The sequence below is a fragment of the Eriocheir sinensis genome, chromosome 7, assembly GCF_024679095.1.
Source record: "Eriocheir sinensis breed Jianghai 21 chromosome 7, ASM2467909v1, whole genome shotgun sequence".
Lineage (NCBI taxonomy): Eukaryota > Metazoa > Arthropoda > Malacostraca > Decapoda > Varunidae > Eriocheir > Eriocheir sinensis.
In genome coordinates, this window is record NC_066515.1 from 5,567,339 (window position 1) to 5,585,900 (window position 18,562).

The window sequence follows — 18,562 nt, forward strand, 5'->3', positions numbered from 1 at the left end:
GTGGTGATGTTGGTGATGTTGATGATGGTGGTGGTAGTAGTGGTAAGGGTGGTGGTTACTAAAGGTAAAGGTGAATACATACGCTATAGCTGCGCGTGGCTGCGGTGCTCATCTCTGATCCGTTGGCCTTTTGAGCCTGTGGTAGGTAAGAAACAATTTGCCCCGGGACGCCGGCCATTGTTAAACCCCGGAATGCCACAGTTTACTTCCCAAAGTTTCCTAGGGTGAGATGCACGCCGCCAGCACGGGTCGGGATTCGAACCCGGGCCCGCATAGTAGCAGGCAAGAACGCCGACCACTAGACCACGGAGGCGATGGAGGTTACTGATGATTTTATATATGGGTACCATACTAAGGGTATTGGGTGATAGTTTTCGTCGTGATGGTAGTGTTGAAGCAATGTTAAATCTGTTGATGATGTTGGTAGTGTGTAGACTATAGCGAATGATAGTAGAAAGGGATGGGGGTACATCGGTGCTTAAGGTACTAAGAGGAAAAGCATGAAAAGACGAGCAACTTGTGACCTAATAGCTGGTAACTATACAAAATAAGAAAATAATAAATATTAATATAAACACTGAAATATGATCGAACGAAAAGGCACACAGTTATTCCACGCGACTCCCGGGCGCGTAACACTTATAGTATAAGGCTTATATGAAGACACTCACTTCAGAAAGCCGACAAAAGGGAGGGCTGAACGACACTGAAGGATGAAATAAGAAGGACGTAAACTTAAGAGGTATGTCGCATAGAGCAGGCTGTGTAGCAAGAGAGAGAGGAGCGAACTATACTGAAGGATAAAACATGAAGGACGTGAGTGCCGGAGATAAGGTGTGATGGACCAAAGACTGTGGTGCCTGTTGGGAAAGATGGCGATGACGTGTCTCTGCCTGAAAGCTGCCACACACGGACACGCCATGGCACGCGACCTTCATCTTCGTCATTGCCCTCAGGAAAGTACCAAGTTGACAGCAGCATAAAATCTTTCCTTTAACTTATGCACGCTGAAGTAGCAAACTGAGAGGTTGGTTGTTTACTGTATTGTTATATTGTACATTACTTCAGTCTTTAACTGGATTTAATCACACTGTAGTGCTGGATCATGATTGAAAGGGTCAAACATTTACAATATCCGATCAAAGTGTTTGCAGTTACTCTTTCTTCTCTCTCACACACACACGCACACCGCTCCGGTAGGTCAGTGGTTAATGGTCTGCGCTGCCAGGCCGCAAGGCCTAGCAGGCGGAGGTTCAATCCCCGCTTTAAGAAAGGGGGACGGGGTATGTGGGGTGTGAAAGTCCCAGCAGTACCCTGAGATCGACTATAATGAGTTCTCTCTAATCGAGAGGGTGCTTGATGGTGATGACGTGTCCAGCTAGTGATCAGGCCGTGGCGAATAGAACACACACACACACACACACACACACACACACACACACACACACACACACACAGACTAATGGACACTTGGCTACTAAGTTCATTGCGCAGGTGAGTGAAGACTTGAAACTTTGCCAACAAGTAGACAGCCAACTCATTAGACTAGGGGTTCTCAACCTGGGATAAATTACCCAAAGTGGGGTAATTAGGTCTTTTTAGCGAGGTGATGGGGGAACAGAGGGCAACCATGAAAAAAATCTAGGTAAAATCATACCCATTGTGTAAGGCTTCAAATTAGGACATAATGAATATGTTATTTTCTGTCCTCATTTATTCCAGCTATTTACCCTTGCCTAATAAACAACATACAAATTAAATGATAAGTTTTCAAAGAATGGGTACTAAAATATAATTCTGGAAGCATGAGCAATGCGGGGTAATGTGTGAGAGATGGTGTGAAATATGGGGTAATGGGTAAATAATAGTTGGGAGCCCCTAATTTAGACGGAGAGGAGGAGGGAGGGAGGAAGGAGAGCATAAGAAACGGAAGAAGTAAAAGAGAAGTGAGGTCAAATGGAAGAAAAAAAACAAAGTGAATATCATGGATATCATCAAGAACATGGACAAGAAAAAAAGAAGTAAAGAAAGAAAAAAAATATACAAAATCATGAATGGAAGAAGGGGGGCGAAAGACAAGAACAGGAAAGGATAACAAGAGGTAAGAGGAAAGATAAAATGAAACAAGAAGCACCGACATGGCATCTCAGAGACAATTAAGGATGAAGGAGCAGATGATACACGACCGGGGAAAGGAGCAAAAAATAAAGAAAATTATACTCCATCGTACAAGATTAACATAGCAACGTACATAATTATTATGCAATTAACGGCCAGGAATAGGATAAAATATAAATATATAATGCCGCACCAAAACAAAACCGTTAACGTAGACATTAGGAAGTAGACAGTAAAGTACAAATTAGAGAGGCCACAGAACAGGGGAGGAGAGAGAGAGAGAGAGAGAGAGAGAGAGAGAGAGAGAGAGAGAGAGAGAGAGAGAGAGAGAGAGAGAGAGAGAGAGAGAGAGAGAGAGAGAGAGAGAGAGAGAGAGAGAAAGGAGGGGGGGGAGGTGAATAAAATTCATGCGGCTTAAAATACACCGAAATAAAGTTTACTGAACCGAAAAATCAAGGAAAATGGGAAAGAAAACAGAACAGCCCACCGCCGCCTCTTCGCCCACAAGATGAGTGCGTAGCTTCGTCTAAATATTTCCTAGTTCTTCGAGTAATTGCAAAACGGTCGGTTTTCCGAGTCGAGGATGTACGCGGGTTATGGATGGTGAAGCAAGCCCAGCCCGGCCCAACTCATGCCCCTTCCCTTACTCCCGTTCTCCTCTGTCCGCGCCCTTCAGTCGACCTTTACTTCACTACGTATAGCATTTCCATTTTATCAATTTACATTGGGTGTGGCTGTCGGGATTACGTGTAGCGGATTTATTGGATTTATGGGATTTATTTCAAGGAGCGTAAGCAACAGAAGCCCCGAAGTCTTCCTCAAACTATATTTAGCATTAGTTAGACCTCATCTTGACTATGCGGTTCAGTTCTGGTCACCCTACTATAGAATGGATATCAAAATGTTAGAATCGGTGCAGAGGAGGATGACTAAGATGATTCAGGGGTTGAGAAACTTGCCATACGAGGAAAGACTCAAACAGTTAAACTTGCATTCTCTAGAAAGGCGAAGGGTGCGTGGAGACATGATCGAGGTTTATAAATGGATGAAGGGCTTTAATAAGGGAGACATTCATAAGGTTTTGTTGGTAAGAGAACCGGGTAGGACACGAAGTAACGGGTTTAAACTGGATAAATTCAGATTCAACAGGGACATAGGCAAAAATTGGTTTACTAATAGGGTGGTGGATGAGTGGAATAGGCTTAGCAGTCATGTGGTGAGTGCCAATACAATTGTCACATTCAAAAATAGACTAGATAAATTCATGGACAGCGATATTAGGTGGGGTTAGATACACGGGAGCTTAGGGTCAAAGGAGCTGCCTCGTACAGGCCTACCGGCCTCTTGCAGACTCCTGCGTTCTTATGTTCTTATGTTCTTATGTCACATCATCGCCGCCACACACTCTCTCTCTCTCTCTCTCTCTCTCTCTCTCTCTCTCTCTCTCTCATATTATTAATTATTTACTACTTCTAAATAAGCTTCAAAACTCTGTACATTCAACTAGATATGAAAAAATCTTATAATGCTACGAAAGATTCGTTTCATGAGGATAGAAAAGTTTGTATACATCCCTGTATGTTGTGGCAGCGTGGCTTGTGCGACTTTGTCAAGTAGGATGACAAGGACACCGCTACGGTCAACTCTTACCTCATGGGTGGCATGGAATCTAGTCCAAACATGAAAATCATCATGAAAAAAATGTTGAGAGAGAGAGAGAGAGAGAGAGAGAGAGAGAGAGAGAGAGAGAGAGAGAGAGAGAGAGAGAGAGAGAGAGAGAGAGAGAGAGAGAGAGAGAGAGAGAGAGAGAGAGAGAGAGAGAGAGAGAGAGAGAGAGAGGGCGAGTGAGAGGGGTGGTGGCAACACAGCTATAGTCTGACACACATAAGAATATTATAGTGATAATATTGTCAGTTTTGGTGGGACCCGCTCGGGGACACGGCCCTGCCAAATCTAGGCTTCGGGGTGAGGGCAGCCATTGGAGTAGCTGTCATCGAAGTAACAAGTTGTCTTGATCACTGACAACGCCGGAAATAAAGAAAACTATCATGTGTTATGGAATTTATACAATTATTTGCCATTATTCTAAAGAGCGACATATTTATAGCACCATATAAATTTATTTAATGTGGATTGAAATACACAGTTTCAAATAATAAATAACTGACATGTGAGAGAGAAAGTGATGTATTGAGGTAATGTGACAGCGCTGTGGAGACACGGGGCGGGGTGGGGTTGTGGGGGGGGGGGGAGGTGCCACCCATGCTGGTATTATAACTATATAACCCATAATACCTCCATGGTGCCACCCAAGCTGACTTCATATTTGCGTCATGCTATAGCCTGAGGCAGCCACGCCTATACTGACTTGATAAAATGGAAATACTACTGAATATGCTCATGACATACCCTCCCATCCCGTCTGCAATCCCTTACCACCTTACCCCTAGCCACCACCACCGCCATTGCTTTAACTAAACTAAATCTCCTCAAAGCCTATTCCTCTACTCCTTCTCTTCTCTCTTCCCCCTTCTTCCTATCCTCGGCGCACTTCAATATCCTACCCTTCCCTTCACTTTTCATCGTATTCATAACTTGCCTCCGAGCATATCCCTCGCCCAGATAGAAGGCTGTCCCATCCCATCCCTCTCTCCCTTCCCCTTCCCTATTAGACTCCAGCTGAGCCCTTCAACTGCCCTTCCCTTCACTTCCTTTCTCTTCGCATTGGCCCGTCGACCTAAATCTTACCTCGCAGCACTACCCTTCACACAGATATATTCCACAAAATATAATTCAGAAAAACTTACGTTTACTCTTTTCCGGTGTTGCTTTCAACCATGTGGTCGTTTCTTCCCCGCCGCTTCTTTCAGCGGTTTTCAATGATTTCTCGTCGCCCAAACTTTGAAAACGCTGCAACGTAGCGGCGCAGGTTTCCTCGTTAACGGTGATGAACTTTATACACCGGATCAAAGTCGCGCGAGCTGGACGCTTTGCAGATATTGCCTCAAGACTTACTGGGCGGCCGCCGCTTCCCAGCTGGGACACAAATTAGCCGACCCTCCCTCAAGAAACAGTTTTCTCTATATCTTATAGATTTCAAAACCAAGCAATTAAGCTAAATAAGTCAACTTTCGTTATATATCCGTGTAAGATATACCGGTACGTTGCATCTATTTACTTGTTCTCCAAATGCAGTCGAATTTGTGTTATAATTTTTTTTATTTTTTTTAGATGGAAACGTCATTGCAATAATTCCTATTTCAACTGCATGACACCTATCTATTACATACCTGAGTAAGAAAAACTGATATGATACATCAATATTTTCCCCAGTAAGTAAATGCTAAAATGCCCTTCCTTCTATATTTAAGCGTAAAACATAATTGAAATACTTTTGGGGCATCGGGTAATAAAGATTTTCTCTTACTCAGTAAGACAAGATAAAATACATTTATTTACATTTTCCGCTGCCACATTATTACTTCCTTCGGCAATTGGTAATTGGATCGCCCAACCAGGTAAGAAAAACAGGTGATTTACATAAATTTACCGGTCCGTCGCCTACAGCCTTAATTTTTAATTTGTTTTAAGAAATGCAAATATTATGCTATGTTTTTCATATTATGTCAAATACACATCCGCGTGCAAAACACAGTTAAGATATATCAATTTACGAGCTCAACTATGAATTGTATTGTTGTACATTTGAAGAAGAACGGTACGTAGATTTCACAATTCTTACAGCAAGTTATTATTTCATTACAGATATGGAGAGAAAAGACAGTCCAAGCAACTTATGGAACCGACTATGACAGGTATTTCTTGAATATGTGAAAAGGAAAAAGCGCCTCGGTGAATTTAATTACATCACATAACAGATTTTTATTTACATCTCATGATGAGAAATTTCCATGCAAGACTTAGGTATGCCAAGGCCATCCAGTTCCGCCCACACGAAGAAACGAACACACCCACCCACACACACACCCACACACACACACACACACACACACAGACACACATTCCTCAGGCTCATGTTCTCATCATCTTCAGGTACATTTACAGTAAATCCATTTATGCAGGTGCACCTTGTATCCCTCTGCCTCTTCTAACTTAACCTAACCGAAGTTTCCCTTCGCTTTCCTTTAAATCTATATACCTCTACATCTACGTGCACATATTACCTCCTACTCCTCCTCATCTGACCCACCTTCCCCAGACCTCGTAACAACGCAGCAGGACAGTCTCTACGTTCTCTCTGCATGGGTTGAGGGAGAGGTAGCTTGGTGGTTGGGGCTGTACAATGAGCTGCAGGGGGGGGGGGGGGGATGACGTTGGGTATGGGAGGACGGAAGTGAACTGAAAATGGTGAAATAGGGATGCGAAAATGAGCGAGATGTAAGAGGTGGAATGGGGAATGTAAATGAGAGCTAGATGGGGTGGGGTGGGGAGGGACATGGAGAAAGGAGATGGGGAAAGAGAAGCGAGGGAGGTGAGGTGGGAGGAAAAGGGGATGAGCAGGATGGAGATGGAGGATGGGAAAGATAGGGGACTCTTTAGTGCCCCTTTTCCCAACCCTGGGGTCGCGATCCCAAGTGGGGTCGTCAAGCGTTTTTCCTGGGGTCGCCAAGACCTAAAAATATCAAACATGGTGTTATTATATTATAAAAACGCTTATACAACTAAACTAGTGGGGTCGCGGTCATATCTAGAGGTGCATGTTTGGGGTCGCCTGAAAAAAAAGGTTGGGAACCACTGCTTTAGTGGGACGGGGCGGGGCGGAGAAGGGTGGATGTGTGCTGAGCGGGATGTGGGGGAAGGGTGGGGTCCAGCAGAAAATGCCATGGGTGCATATGCCCGGGGGTGCGTCGCTTCACCCACTCGCCGCTCATACTCCCTGCGGTTATCCCGAGCAAGCTCCCATGCAGTTACCCTGTCCATCCCAAGTACCTCCCGGCAGGATCGGCTGACTTGTCCCAGCCCCTTGGTCTCCTCCACTCAGAATTGTCTCGTACATAAACAACCTTGTGAGCAGGGTCGACATCAGAGAGGCGCGCCACGTGCCCATATAGCTGGAGTTCACGGACTAAGCTATTACTTGGGGTCTTAAATTCGACTGATATTGCCAGAGATTTATCAGAGACTTCTCGTTCCTTTCCCTCACCGATGTGTGTGTGTGTGTGTGTGTGTGTGTGTGTGTGTGTGTGTGTGTGTGTGTGTGTGTGTGTGTGTGTGTGTGTGTGTGTGTGAGATAAAGAGTGTGTGTATGTGTGCATGTGTAATTCACCACGGCCTGATTACATGTTGGACTCGTAATCGCCAGCAGGTACCCGATAGACATGAGCAAGTGCTCTTTATCGTCGATCTCTGGGTACTGCCAGGACCTCACACGCCACAACCCCATCCCCCTTGCCCGAGGGGGGACAGTAACCACTCCTAGTCAACGGAAAGAATCATGCCTGAGCGGGCACGAACCGCCGCCCTGTCAGACCGAGAAGCCCGGCAGCGCAGCGCTCTAACCAGTTGCGCCACGGAGTGGCGGAGTGTGTGTGTGTGTGTGTGTGTGTGTGTGTGTGTGTGTTTATATATATATAGATATATATATATATATATATATATATATATATATATATATATATATATATATATATATATACATGCGTGCGTGTGTGCGTGCGTGCGTGCGTGTGACAGTGTCAGTGCCTGTACGTGTGTATGGGGGGTGGGGGGTGGGGGGGGTGCCAGTGCGCGTGCGCTACAAGAGTAGAAGGTTAGTTGCTATAAAAATGAAACGCTCCTCTTACAAATTGGTCGCAAACAACTGAGAGTTATGAAGGTAACAGGCGCAATTTAATTCCAAGAAAAGGCAATTCAGTTTCTAAGGTATCTGAATACACGAGCGCGCGCGCGCGCGCGTGTGTGTGTGTGTGTGTGTGTGTGTGTGTGTGTGTGAGAGAGAGAGAGAGAGAGAGAGAGAGAGAGAGAGAGAGAGAGAGAGAGAGAGAGAGAGAGAGAGAGAGTGTGTGTGTGTGTGTGTGTGTGTGTGTGTTTGAGAGAGAGAGAGAGAGAGAGAGAGAGAGAGAGAGAGAGAGAGAGAGAGAGAGAGAGAGAGAGAGAGAGAGAGAGAGAGAGAGAGAGAGAGAGAGAGAGAGAGAGTGGTCACTAATAGAAGTAGTAGTAGTAGTAGTAGTAGTAGTAGTAGTAGTGGCAGTAGTAATAGTTCGTGGTGGTAGTAGTAGTAGTAGTGGTAGTAGTAGTAGTGGTAGTAGTTGCAGTGGTAGTGTTAGTGTTATTATTAGTAGTGTAAGTACTAATAGTAGTAGTTGTAGACATTGGTAGTAGTAATATTATTATTATTATTATTATTATTATTATTATTATTATTATTATTATTATTATTATTATTATTATTATTATTATTATTATTATTATTATTATTATCATTATTATTATTATTATTATTATTATTATTATTATTATTATTATTATTATTATTATTATTATCATTATTAGTATTAGTATTAGTATTAGTATTAGTAGTAGTAGTTGTAGTTGTTGTTGTTGTAAAAATATAAATCGATAATACAACAAGAAAAGAACGATACCTAGAATAAAAAAATAAAAAAAAACAAGAGGAAAAAAAAGTAATGGAAAAGAAGGAAGAGGTTAGAATAAGAAAACAAACATAAATAGCAACAATAGCTTTTGATGCAGCAATCAGAATAAGAAAGTACCACCCAGAGCACCACCACCACCACCACCACCACGAGCAGCATAGCAACCGCCATTACTACCATCACCACCACCACCACCACCCACACTCCCAGTCGAATCACCACCTCGTCCCACAACACCACCACCACCACCCTTACCATCACCACCACCACCAACGCCACCCCTACCATTACCACCACTTCAACGAGTATTCCACCACCATTACCACCACCACAAGGAACAGCAGAAGCCGGCAAGAAAAGCACAATCAAATAATATATATTGCTGCGCCAGTGTGTCTGAGGCGGGGTGAGGGAGATCGAGTTGACGGGACGAGCTCTCCTGCATCGGCACTTAAGATACGTTAGACCGAACAAATGCCCTTGATTTGTCGACAATAACGTTCCTCAGGTAATAATAAAAGAGGGGAGATGCCTTTTGAGAATAGATACACGTGAAACTATCGTCAAAGAAAGGGTTGGCGGTGCTCGGTCAAGGTTCAAGAGTACTGTTTAAAGGCGACGGGGTGAGGGTCATAAAACAGGTCAGGCATTAAAGGACAAATAATAAAAAAACAATGACACACGCGTTTATGAAATATTGTTGGTAGGTTTTCTTTGATTATCTTTTTTACAACAGAAACGCATGAATGACTGCAGACAATTCACGTAAAATAAGAATGAACATAACAGGTGAAAAATGCTGTTAACTCGACTGTTTGCAGAATAAGTGAGCTCTTAACGACCAATTCTTCGTCGCCATAGACACACACTTATATATTCAGTTCTGAACCAAGAGATGACAGAATACCAGACAGCGGGAGGCACACAGCTGTCAAAAGGCTGGCATAGGGTGGGGAGAATATTGCTTAACAATGAGTTGGGTCGCATAAAGGAAGGTTTGAAGAACACTGCTATAGCGAAGGAAAACAAAGAGAGAGAGAGAGAGAGAGAGAGAGAGAGAGAGAGAGAGAGAGAGAGAGAGAGAGAGAGAGAGAGAGAGAGAGAGAGAGAGAGAGAGAGAGAGAGAGAGAGAGAGAGAGAGAGAGAGAGAGAGAGAGAGAGAGAGAGAGAGAGAGAGAGAGAGAGAGAGAGAGAGAGAGAGAGAGAGAGAGAGAGAGAGAGAGAGAGAGAGAGAGAGAGAGAGAGAGAGAGAGAGAGAGAGAGAGAGAGAGAGAGAGAGAGAGAGAGAATTTTGAATAGCCAGACTACACAGCACCATGGAAAAATAAAAAGGGAAAACGGAAAAATCAGCAGATGCGAGACGCTACTGATACTCAAATAGGAAGGAGATGAACGGAGGAAAAACGTGAGGGAAGGAAAGGAGAGCCGAGGGAGAGGGAGAGGGGTAAGCGAGAGGCAGAAATGCGTGAAGGAAGGGAGAGACCAGTGGGAAAGTGAGAAAAATGTATAGGGAGAGAGGGAGAGAGGAATGAGGAAGGTAAAGAAACGTGACGGGGCGGAGGCAAAAGGGAGGGGGAGGGAGGGGGGGGAGGCAAAATTAGTCCTATTAGCTGATGTGACGGATCTAAGTTCTACAAAGGACACGAATCAAAAGGAGGAATACCCACCACCACCATCACCACCATTCGGCATCGCTACCATCACCATAACCATCACTGCATCCTCTCTAAACACCGCCTCTACTACCAACACTACACCTTTCACAGACAAATTAAGGGTGTTGAAGTGTATACACAACTGTTTATCTTCTCCCATTATCTCAGTGCTAGAAGAGGAGGAGGAGGAGGAGGAGGAGGAGGAGGAGGAAGAGCAGGAGGAGGAGGAGGAGGAGGAGGAGGAGGAGGAGGAGGAGGAGGAGGAGCAGGAGGACGAGGAGGAGGAGGAGGAGGACGACGACGACGGCGACTACAAGGAAACGTATGAGGAAAAGTATCTAACAAAGGCCGGACGATGATGACGAAAATGTAAAAAGCAGAACGAAAAAGATAAAAGAGAAAGGGGATTAGAGAGGAAGAAAGAAAACGTAAAGGGATGCAAACTGAAATTAAAGAGACGATAAAGAAAGCTTAGGAGAGAGAAAAGAACAAGGGGAATAAAAAAAAAAATTGGAAACCGCGGCGGCTACAACGGTTAAAGAAAGAAGAAGCAAAGGGGAGCAAAGCAGCAGGGGGAGGAGGGGGATTAGGAGGAGAAGGAAACGAGGGGAAGAAGAGGAGGGGAAAGGGACGTGGGGGGAGAATATGCGAAGGAAGATGAGGAAAGGGGGGAAGAAGAGAAAATGAAGGAGGAGTTGAAGGAGATGAAGCAGGTGGGGAACGAGAATGAAGAGAATGGGCAGGGAAATGAGGAAGGGGTAAAGATGGACGACGACGCAGAATCAGACCAAGAAATACTGAAAGCAACTGTGGCGATGAGACCTCCGTGTCGTTCAGTTTATCTTGGCGGTACATCCCACAGAGGGATGCAGATCATTTACTTTACAGTCCTTTCTCGCGGCGGTGTAGAAAAGCAGGGGAGGGATAAGAACGGCAGCGGGGAGTTCAGGGTTGTGAAGGTGGTGGTGGTGGTGATGATGAGGACGAAGGCAGTAAAGGTGGAATTGGAGGTACTGGGGGGGGAGGGAAAAGGAGAATGGAAGGACGACAGCTGGGCCATGCGGTGGTGTTGGTGGCAGAGGAATGCTTTGAGAGGTGGTGGTGATGGTGGGGATGTGGGTGTGGTGGGGATGTAGGAGTGGAGGGGTAGTGGTGGCGATGTGGGGGTGGTAGGGGTGTGGTGGTGGTGGCGATGTGGTGATTGGGATGTTGTTGTTTTTTACAACAAAGGAGACAGCTCAAGGGCACAAGAAAAGAAAACAATAATAAAAAAGCCCGCTGTTCGCTGCTTCCAAAAAAGAATCAAAAGAGGTGGCCGAAAGAGAGGTCAATTTCGGGAGGAGAGGTGTCCTAATACCCTCCTTTTGAAAGAGTTCAAGTCGTGGGCAGGAGGAAATACAGATGAAGGAAGATTCTTTCAGAGTTTACCAGCGTGAGGGATGAAAGAGTGAAGATGCTGGTTAACTTTTGCATAAGGGGTTTGGACAGTATAGGGATGAGCATGAGTAGAAAGTCGTGTGCAGCGGGGCCGCGGGAGGGGGGGAGGCATGCAGTTAGCAAGTTCAGAAGAGCAGTCAGAGTGGAAATATCGATAGAAGATAGAAAGAGAGGCAACATCGCTGCGGAATATAAGAGGTAGAAGACTATCAGTAGGAGGAGGAGAGCTGATGAGACGAAGAGCCTTAGACTCCACTCTATCCAGAAGAGCTGTGTGAGTGGAGCCTCCCCACACGTGAGATGCATACTCCATACGAGGGCGGGCAAGGCCCCTGTATATGGATAGCAACTGCGCGGGGGAGAAGAACTGGCGGAGACGATACGGAACGCCCAACCTCGAGGAAGCTGATTTAGCGAGAGAGGAGATATGAAGTTTCCAGTTGAAATTTTGAGTTAAGGATAGACCGAGGATGTTTAGTGTTGAAGACGGTGACAGCTGAGTGTTGTCGAAGAAGAGAGGATAGGTGTTTGGAAGATTGTGTCGAGCTGATATGTGGAGAAATTGAGTTTTGGAGGCATTGAAGGGCACAAGGTTACTTCTACCCCAATCGGAAATGATAGCAAGGTCTGAGATTAAGCCTTCTGCAGCCTCCAGTCTGGAGTCGTGTACTTCCTGTTGAGAGGGTCTTCTATTGAAAGAAGTTGAATAATGCAGAGTGGAGTCGTCGGCGTATGAGTGGACAGGACAGTTTGTTATGGAAAGAAGATCATTGATAAATAATAGGAAGAGAGTGGGTGATAGGACAGAGCCCTGTGGAACGCCACTGTTGATAGGTTTAGAACTTTAGAGGAAGAGCAGTGACCGTCTACCAACGCAGAGATAGAACGGCCGGAAAGAAAACTGGAGATAAAGGAACAGAGAGAGGGATAGAATCCGAAAGAGGGCAGTTTAGAAAGCAAAGACTGGTGTCAGACTCTATCTAAGGCTTTCGATATGTCTAGCGCAACAGAGAAAGTTTCACCGAAACGGCTAAGAGAGGATGACCAAGAGTCAGTTAAGAGAGCAGAAGATCGCCAGTAGAACGCCCCTTGCGGAATCTATACTGGCGATCAGATAGAAGGTTAGAAGTGGAAAGGTGCTTTTGAATCTTCCGGTTAAGGATTGATTCAAATGCTTTAGATAGACAGGAAAGTAAAGCTATAGGGCGGTAGTTTGAGGGATTGGAACGGTTACCCTTCTTAGGCAAAGGCTGTACAAAGGCATACTTCCAGCAGGAAGGAAAGATAGGTGTTGATAGGCAGCGACGAAAGAGTTTGACCAGGCAGGGTGTCAGCACAGAAGCACAGTTTTTAAGGACAATAGGAGGCACTCAATCAGGTGGTGCCGATGTGTTGGTGGTGTGGGATGTGGTGGTGGTGGGGATGTGCCCCCTTCTCAATACTCACAGTTGACGTGGAGGGTGAGTGGGGGGCTGTGGGCATCCCCCTCGACGTTGGAGGCGGAGCAGGTGTAAGGCCCCGCCTGGTGCCTGGTGATGCCGCGCAGGGCCAGGCTGTTACCGCTGAGCAGGATGCCTTGCGCGGGGTGGTGCAGGATGGCCTGGCTCTGGGGAGGCGGAAGGAAAGGAGGTCAACAGAAGAAAATTTATGCTGAGGCAGAACTGGATATAGAGAAAGGTTGTAAAGGTGACGCCGTATTTAAGCTATAGAAGGACATTTAATCAATTTGGGCAATGGTTCAAAAACTATATTGGCTAATGTAGAACTTGATTTATTTTTGCTGCGTAGTCCTTACCCTCAATATTAATTCAGGGAGAGTGAAATAGAAACAAATGGTACATACATCACGGTGCCACAATAATATAAATTCTACTAAAAGGTTGATCACCAGAGTGTGTTACTTGAAAGCCAACCGGGCAGTGGTCCGCCACGTGAATAAATAACGTGGTTTAGTCTGTTATCTACGAGAATAGTTCGTCATCAGATGAAGATTGCTATTGCTATCCTCTCACCGGACCTTTTCTCATTACAATCGTGCGGTTTCTACACATCGTGTAACAACATTCCTGTTTCATAATACAGTCTGAGAATGATGGAATTATGGCCTCTTGAGAGTTCAGACAGACCCAAGGAATAGATAAATGAAGCTTCGATACCTTTAACATAAGTAAATAATGAGCAGGTGGGACAACACCAGAGACAGGTTTCCAATGATAATGATTAACGAGGCAGGACAAGGAAAAGGTTAGTTCATGTTCAAGAATATGAAAATAAACGAACCCAAGCGCTATTTTTATTCAGGATTTTCAGAGTGTGGTAGAGAAAACTGGACTACACTGGAATGGAACACATATTATAGAAGAATTCGTATATCCTCAGGAGATAATGATATGACGCATGAGTGGCGAGGAGAGAAAAGGTAGACCCCAGGTAACATCGGGTGATTTACGAGCATGAAATACAGAGCACCAGACGGGACGGTAAGCTCACGTCGGTGTTATAAATAACACGATCTACGGGAAGGTCGTGGGTAAGCCTGGCACACCTGCCGCTTAATAAAGACACACACACACACACACACACACAGAGAGAGAGAGAGAGAGAGAGAGAGAGAGAGAGAGAGAGAGAGAGAGAGAGAGAGAGAGAGAGAGAGAGAGAGAGAGAGAGAGAGAGAGAGAGAGAGAGAGAGAGAGAGAGAGAGAGAGAGAGAGAGAGAGAGAGAGAGAGAGAGAGAGACTTGGCAGTTCAAGCGACGAATTTTAATTAAGAAGAAACGTACGTTCAGAGACACAAAATACACAAACCTCTTCATCCCGGCACATCCATGTCTCTTGCCGGTTGGGATCAAAGCCACGGACGAAAAAATAGAGAACAAAAGTAAAAACATGAAACAGAATATTACAGCACGCCTCGGTACCCCGTCTAGAGAGAGCAGGAGTCATAAACCAGCCAGAGACAACTGGAAGGGAACGGAAGGCTGAGGGAAGCGGAGTGAAAGGAACAGGAGAGGGAATATAATGGAAAAATAAAAAAAAATCTGTAACTTGCCTCGTTCAATTACCAATAGATGAGATACAGGTGAAAGATAAACAGAAGGAAGAAGCCAGAGAGGAGGACAAACAACACGGAAGGAGATTAAGGAGATCCAACAAGCCACGCGAACACACACACACACACACACACACACACACACACACACACACACACACACACACACACACACACACACACACACACCTGCAAAGAAAACACGTAAATACAACTAAAGTCATGAAGGAAAAGACTGAAACCAGGAGATAGAAAACACAATAGATGAGGCAGGAAACCCAAGACTAACGGCCACTTACCCTCCTGAACCACGATATCTTGTAGGTCGGCGGGTTGGAATCCACGTTACAGTTAAAGTAGACGTCCTCGCCCTCCTTCACGATCGAGGACACGCCGCGACCAAGCTCCATTGTGGCCACGGGCGGGTCTACGGCGGGATGGAAGAGGAAATACTATGAGGCATAAAAATATAATCAGGAATAAAACTGAACTAGAGCATTAGAATAACTAGGGAGGAAATGAGATAACTGATAATAGGGAGAAAATAATAAATATATAGATGGATAGGGAAAGATATAGATACAGAAAGCATATAAAGTTCATATGTAGAATTATGGAGAGAGAGAGAGAGAGAGAGAGAGAGAGAGAGAGAGAGAGAGAGAGAGAGAGAGAGAGAGAGAGAGAGAGAGAGAGAGAGAGAGAGAGAGAGAGAGAGAGAGAGAGAGAGAGAGAGAGAGAGAGAGAGAGAGAGAGAGAGAGAGAGAGAGAGAGAGAGAGAGAGAGAGAGAGAGAGAGAGAGAGAGAAACAGACAGACAGGGGTGCAGGGGGCAGTGCGCAACTGAGTGGCGTACTTAAGGAAGGAGAAAACGAGGAAAGAAATAATTTGAGGTGTTTTAGGTGTGGTGAATGATGATTAACAAAAAATAAGTTGGGGAGGAGTAGGAGGAGGATACGGGGGAACAAGAGTAACAGTAGAAGGAGGAGGAGGAGGATACGGGGGAACAAGAGTAACAGTAGGAGGAGGAGGAGGATACGGGGGAACAAGAGTAACAGTAGGAGGAGGAGGAGGATACGGGGGAACAAGAGTAACAGTAGGAGGAGGAGGAGGAGGAGGAGGAGGAGAAGGAGGAGGAGGAGGAGGATACGGGGGAACAAGGGTAACAGTAGTAGTAGTAGTAGGAGAAGGAGGAGGATACGGGGGAGCAAGAGTAACAGTAGGAGGAGGAGGAGGAGGAGGAGGAGGATACGGGGGAATAAGAGTAACCGTAGGAGGAGGAGGAGGAGGAGGAGAAGGATACGGGGGAACAAGGGTAGCAGTAGGAGGAGGAGGAGGATACGGGGGGACCAAGAGTAGCAGTAGGAAGAGGAGGAGGAGGAGGAGGAGGAGGATACGGGGGAACAAGAGTAGCAGTAGGAGGAGGAGGAGGAGGAGGAGGAGGATACGGGGGAACAAGAGTAGCAGGAGGAGGAGGAGGAGGAGGAGGAGGAGGAGGAGGAATACATAGGAAGAACAGACACCAGAAGACCTATCGGTCTATGACGAGGGTGTCTGTTTACTACCGCTACTACAAGAAATCTACGTGTGGTAGGACAGGACTGAATAGATGAAGGAGGATACGGGGGAACAAGAGTAGCAGTAGGAGGAGGAGGAGGAGGAGGAGGAGGATACGGGGGAACAAGAGTAGCAGTAGGAGGAGGAGGAGAAGGAGGAGGAGGAGGAACACAAGGGAACACAAAGAAATAACAAACAACAGCAGACCTGCTGGTCCTTACGAGGCTGTTGTGACAAGCTACACTAACTATCTAATCAAAGGTGGAAGATGAAGGACAGCAAAGGCGAGGCTCCTCCCCACCCCCCATCCCTCCAGCCAAAGCTGGCAGGAAAGGAAAAATAACCATGCAGCATGAAAAAAACTGCATGGAATTTATGTAGGAAAGAGGAAATAACTACCATTACTGCTACCACTAACCGGGCGATAAAAGCGGACAATGACACCAGTATTCGAAAGAACTTAACGTTATTACGACAATGACTAATATCTTAGTTGCTGGTTGGATTCAAAACACTTGTCTAATCTATTCTTGAAGGCCGTAACTGTTGTACTATCAACGACATCACAGGGTACAGAGTTCCAAACATTAACAACTCGAGTGAAGAAGAAGTGTTTAGCCTCGTCCGAAGATAATCTTTTACCACTTATCTTCAAATTGTGATTTCTTCTTGTTCTATTTGATCAATCAATTGTAAAGTAATCTCCCGCATTAATATCACTGAATCCTTTCAACATTTTAAACAATTATATTAGATCGCCTCGCATTCTTCGTTTTGATAGGCTGAATAAATTTACTTCTTTAAGCCTTTGTTCATATGATAAATTTCTCAACCTAGGAATCGTCTTTGTTACTCTTCGTTGAACCCGTTCCAACTTTTCTATGTCTTTTCTGTAGTAGGGAGACCAAAACTGTACACAGTGCGCTAGACGGGGTCGAACCAACGAATTATACAGTTTTAATATTACTTTTCTTCCGATTTATTATTAAAGACTCGTCCGATGAAGCCAACCTATTTGTTTGCAGTTTTAACTACCTCTGCACAATGCTGACCGGGCTTTAAATCGCTTGATACAGTGATTCCAAGATCATTTTCTTTACTTACTGCAGAAAGTTGTTTGCCATTCATTACGTACCGAACGCGATTGTTATTTTTTCCGATGTACAACACTTTACATTTGTCAACGTTAAATTTCAAGAGTAGCAGTAGGAGGAGGAGGAGGATACGGGGGAACAAGAGTAGCAGTAGAAGGAGGAGGAGGATACAGGAGAACATGAGTAGCAGTAGGAGGAGGAGGAGGATACGGGGGAACAAGAGTAGCAGTAGGAGGAGGAGGTGGAAACAACGGTAGCAGTGGAGGAGGAGGGGACATGGGGAACAAGAGTAGCAGTAGGAGGAGGAGGAGGATACAGGGGAACAAGAGTAGCAGAAGGAGGAGGAGGTGGATACGGGGGAACAAGAGTAGCAGTAGAAGGAGGAGGAGGATACAGGGGAACAAGAGTAGCAGGAGGAGGAGGAGGAGGAGGAGGAGGAGGATACAGGGAAACAAGAGTAGCAGTAGGAGGAGGAGGAGGAGGAGGAGGAGGATGATACAGGGGGACAAGAGTAGCAGTAGGAGGAGGAGGAGGACGGGGAGGAGGATACAGGGGAACAAGAGTAGCAGTAGGAGGAGGAGGAGGATACGGGGGAACAAGAGTAGCAGTAGGAGGAGGAGGATACGGGGGAACAAGAGTAGCAGTAGGAGGAGGAGGAGGATACGGGGGAACAAGAGTAGCAGTAGGAGGAGGAGGAGGATACAGGGGAACAAGAGTAGCAGTAGGAGGAGGAGGAGGATACAGGGGAACAAGAGTAGCAGTAGGAGGAGAAGGAGGATGAGGATACAGGGGAACAAGAGTAGCAGTAGGAGGAGGAGGAGGATACGGGGGAACAAGAGTAGCAGTAGGAGGAGGAGGAGGATACGGGGGAACAAGAGTAGCAGTAGGAGGAGGAGGATACAGGGGAACAAGAGTAGCAGTAGGAGGAGAAGGAGGATGAGGATACAGGGGAACAAGAGTAGCAGTAGGAGGAGAAGGAGGATGAGGATACAGGGGAACAAGAGTAGCAGTAGGAGGAGGATGAGGATACAGGGGAACAA

The 18,562-nt window shown here is 45.6% G+C and overlaps 1 protein-coding gene across 2 annotated transcripts in view; it reads right to left on the reverse strand.

Annotated features, from left to right (window-relative positions):
- The window catches only part of LOC126992519 (hemicentin-2-like), a 167,508-nt gene that overhangs the window by 91,671 nt on the left and 57,275 nt on the right, over nt 1-18,562 (reverse strand). For both annotated transcript variants that reach the window (XM_050851313.1, XM_050851302.1), the window contains exons 6-7: nt 15,175-15,302; nt 13,274-13,433 (exon numbers count right to left, since the gene is read on the reverse strand). In XM_050851313.1, coding sequence (XP_050707270.1) covers nt 13,274-13,433; nt 15,175-15,302 — 288 coding nt within the window. The remainder of the gene's footprint in view (nt 1-13,273; nt 13,434-15,174; nt 15,303-18,562) is intronic.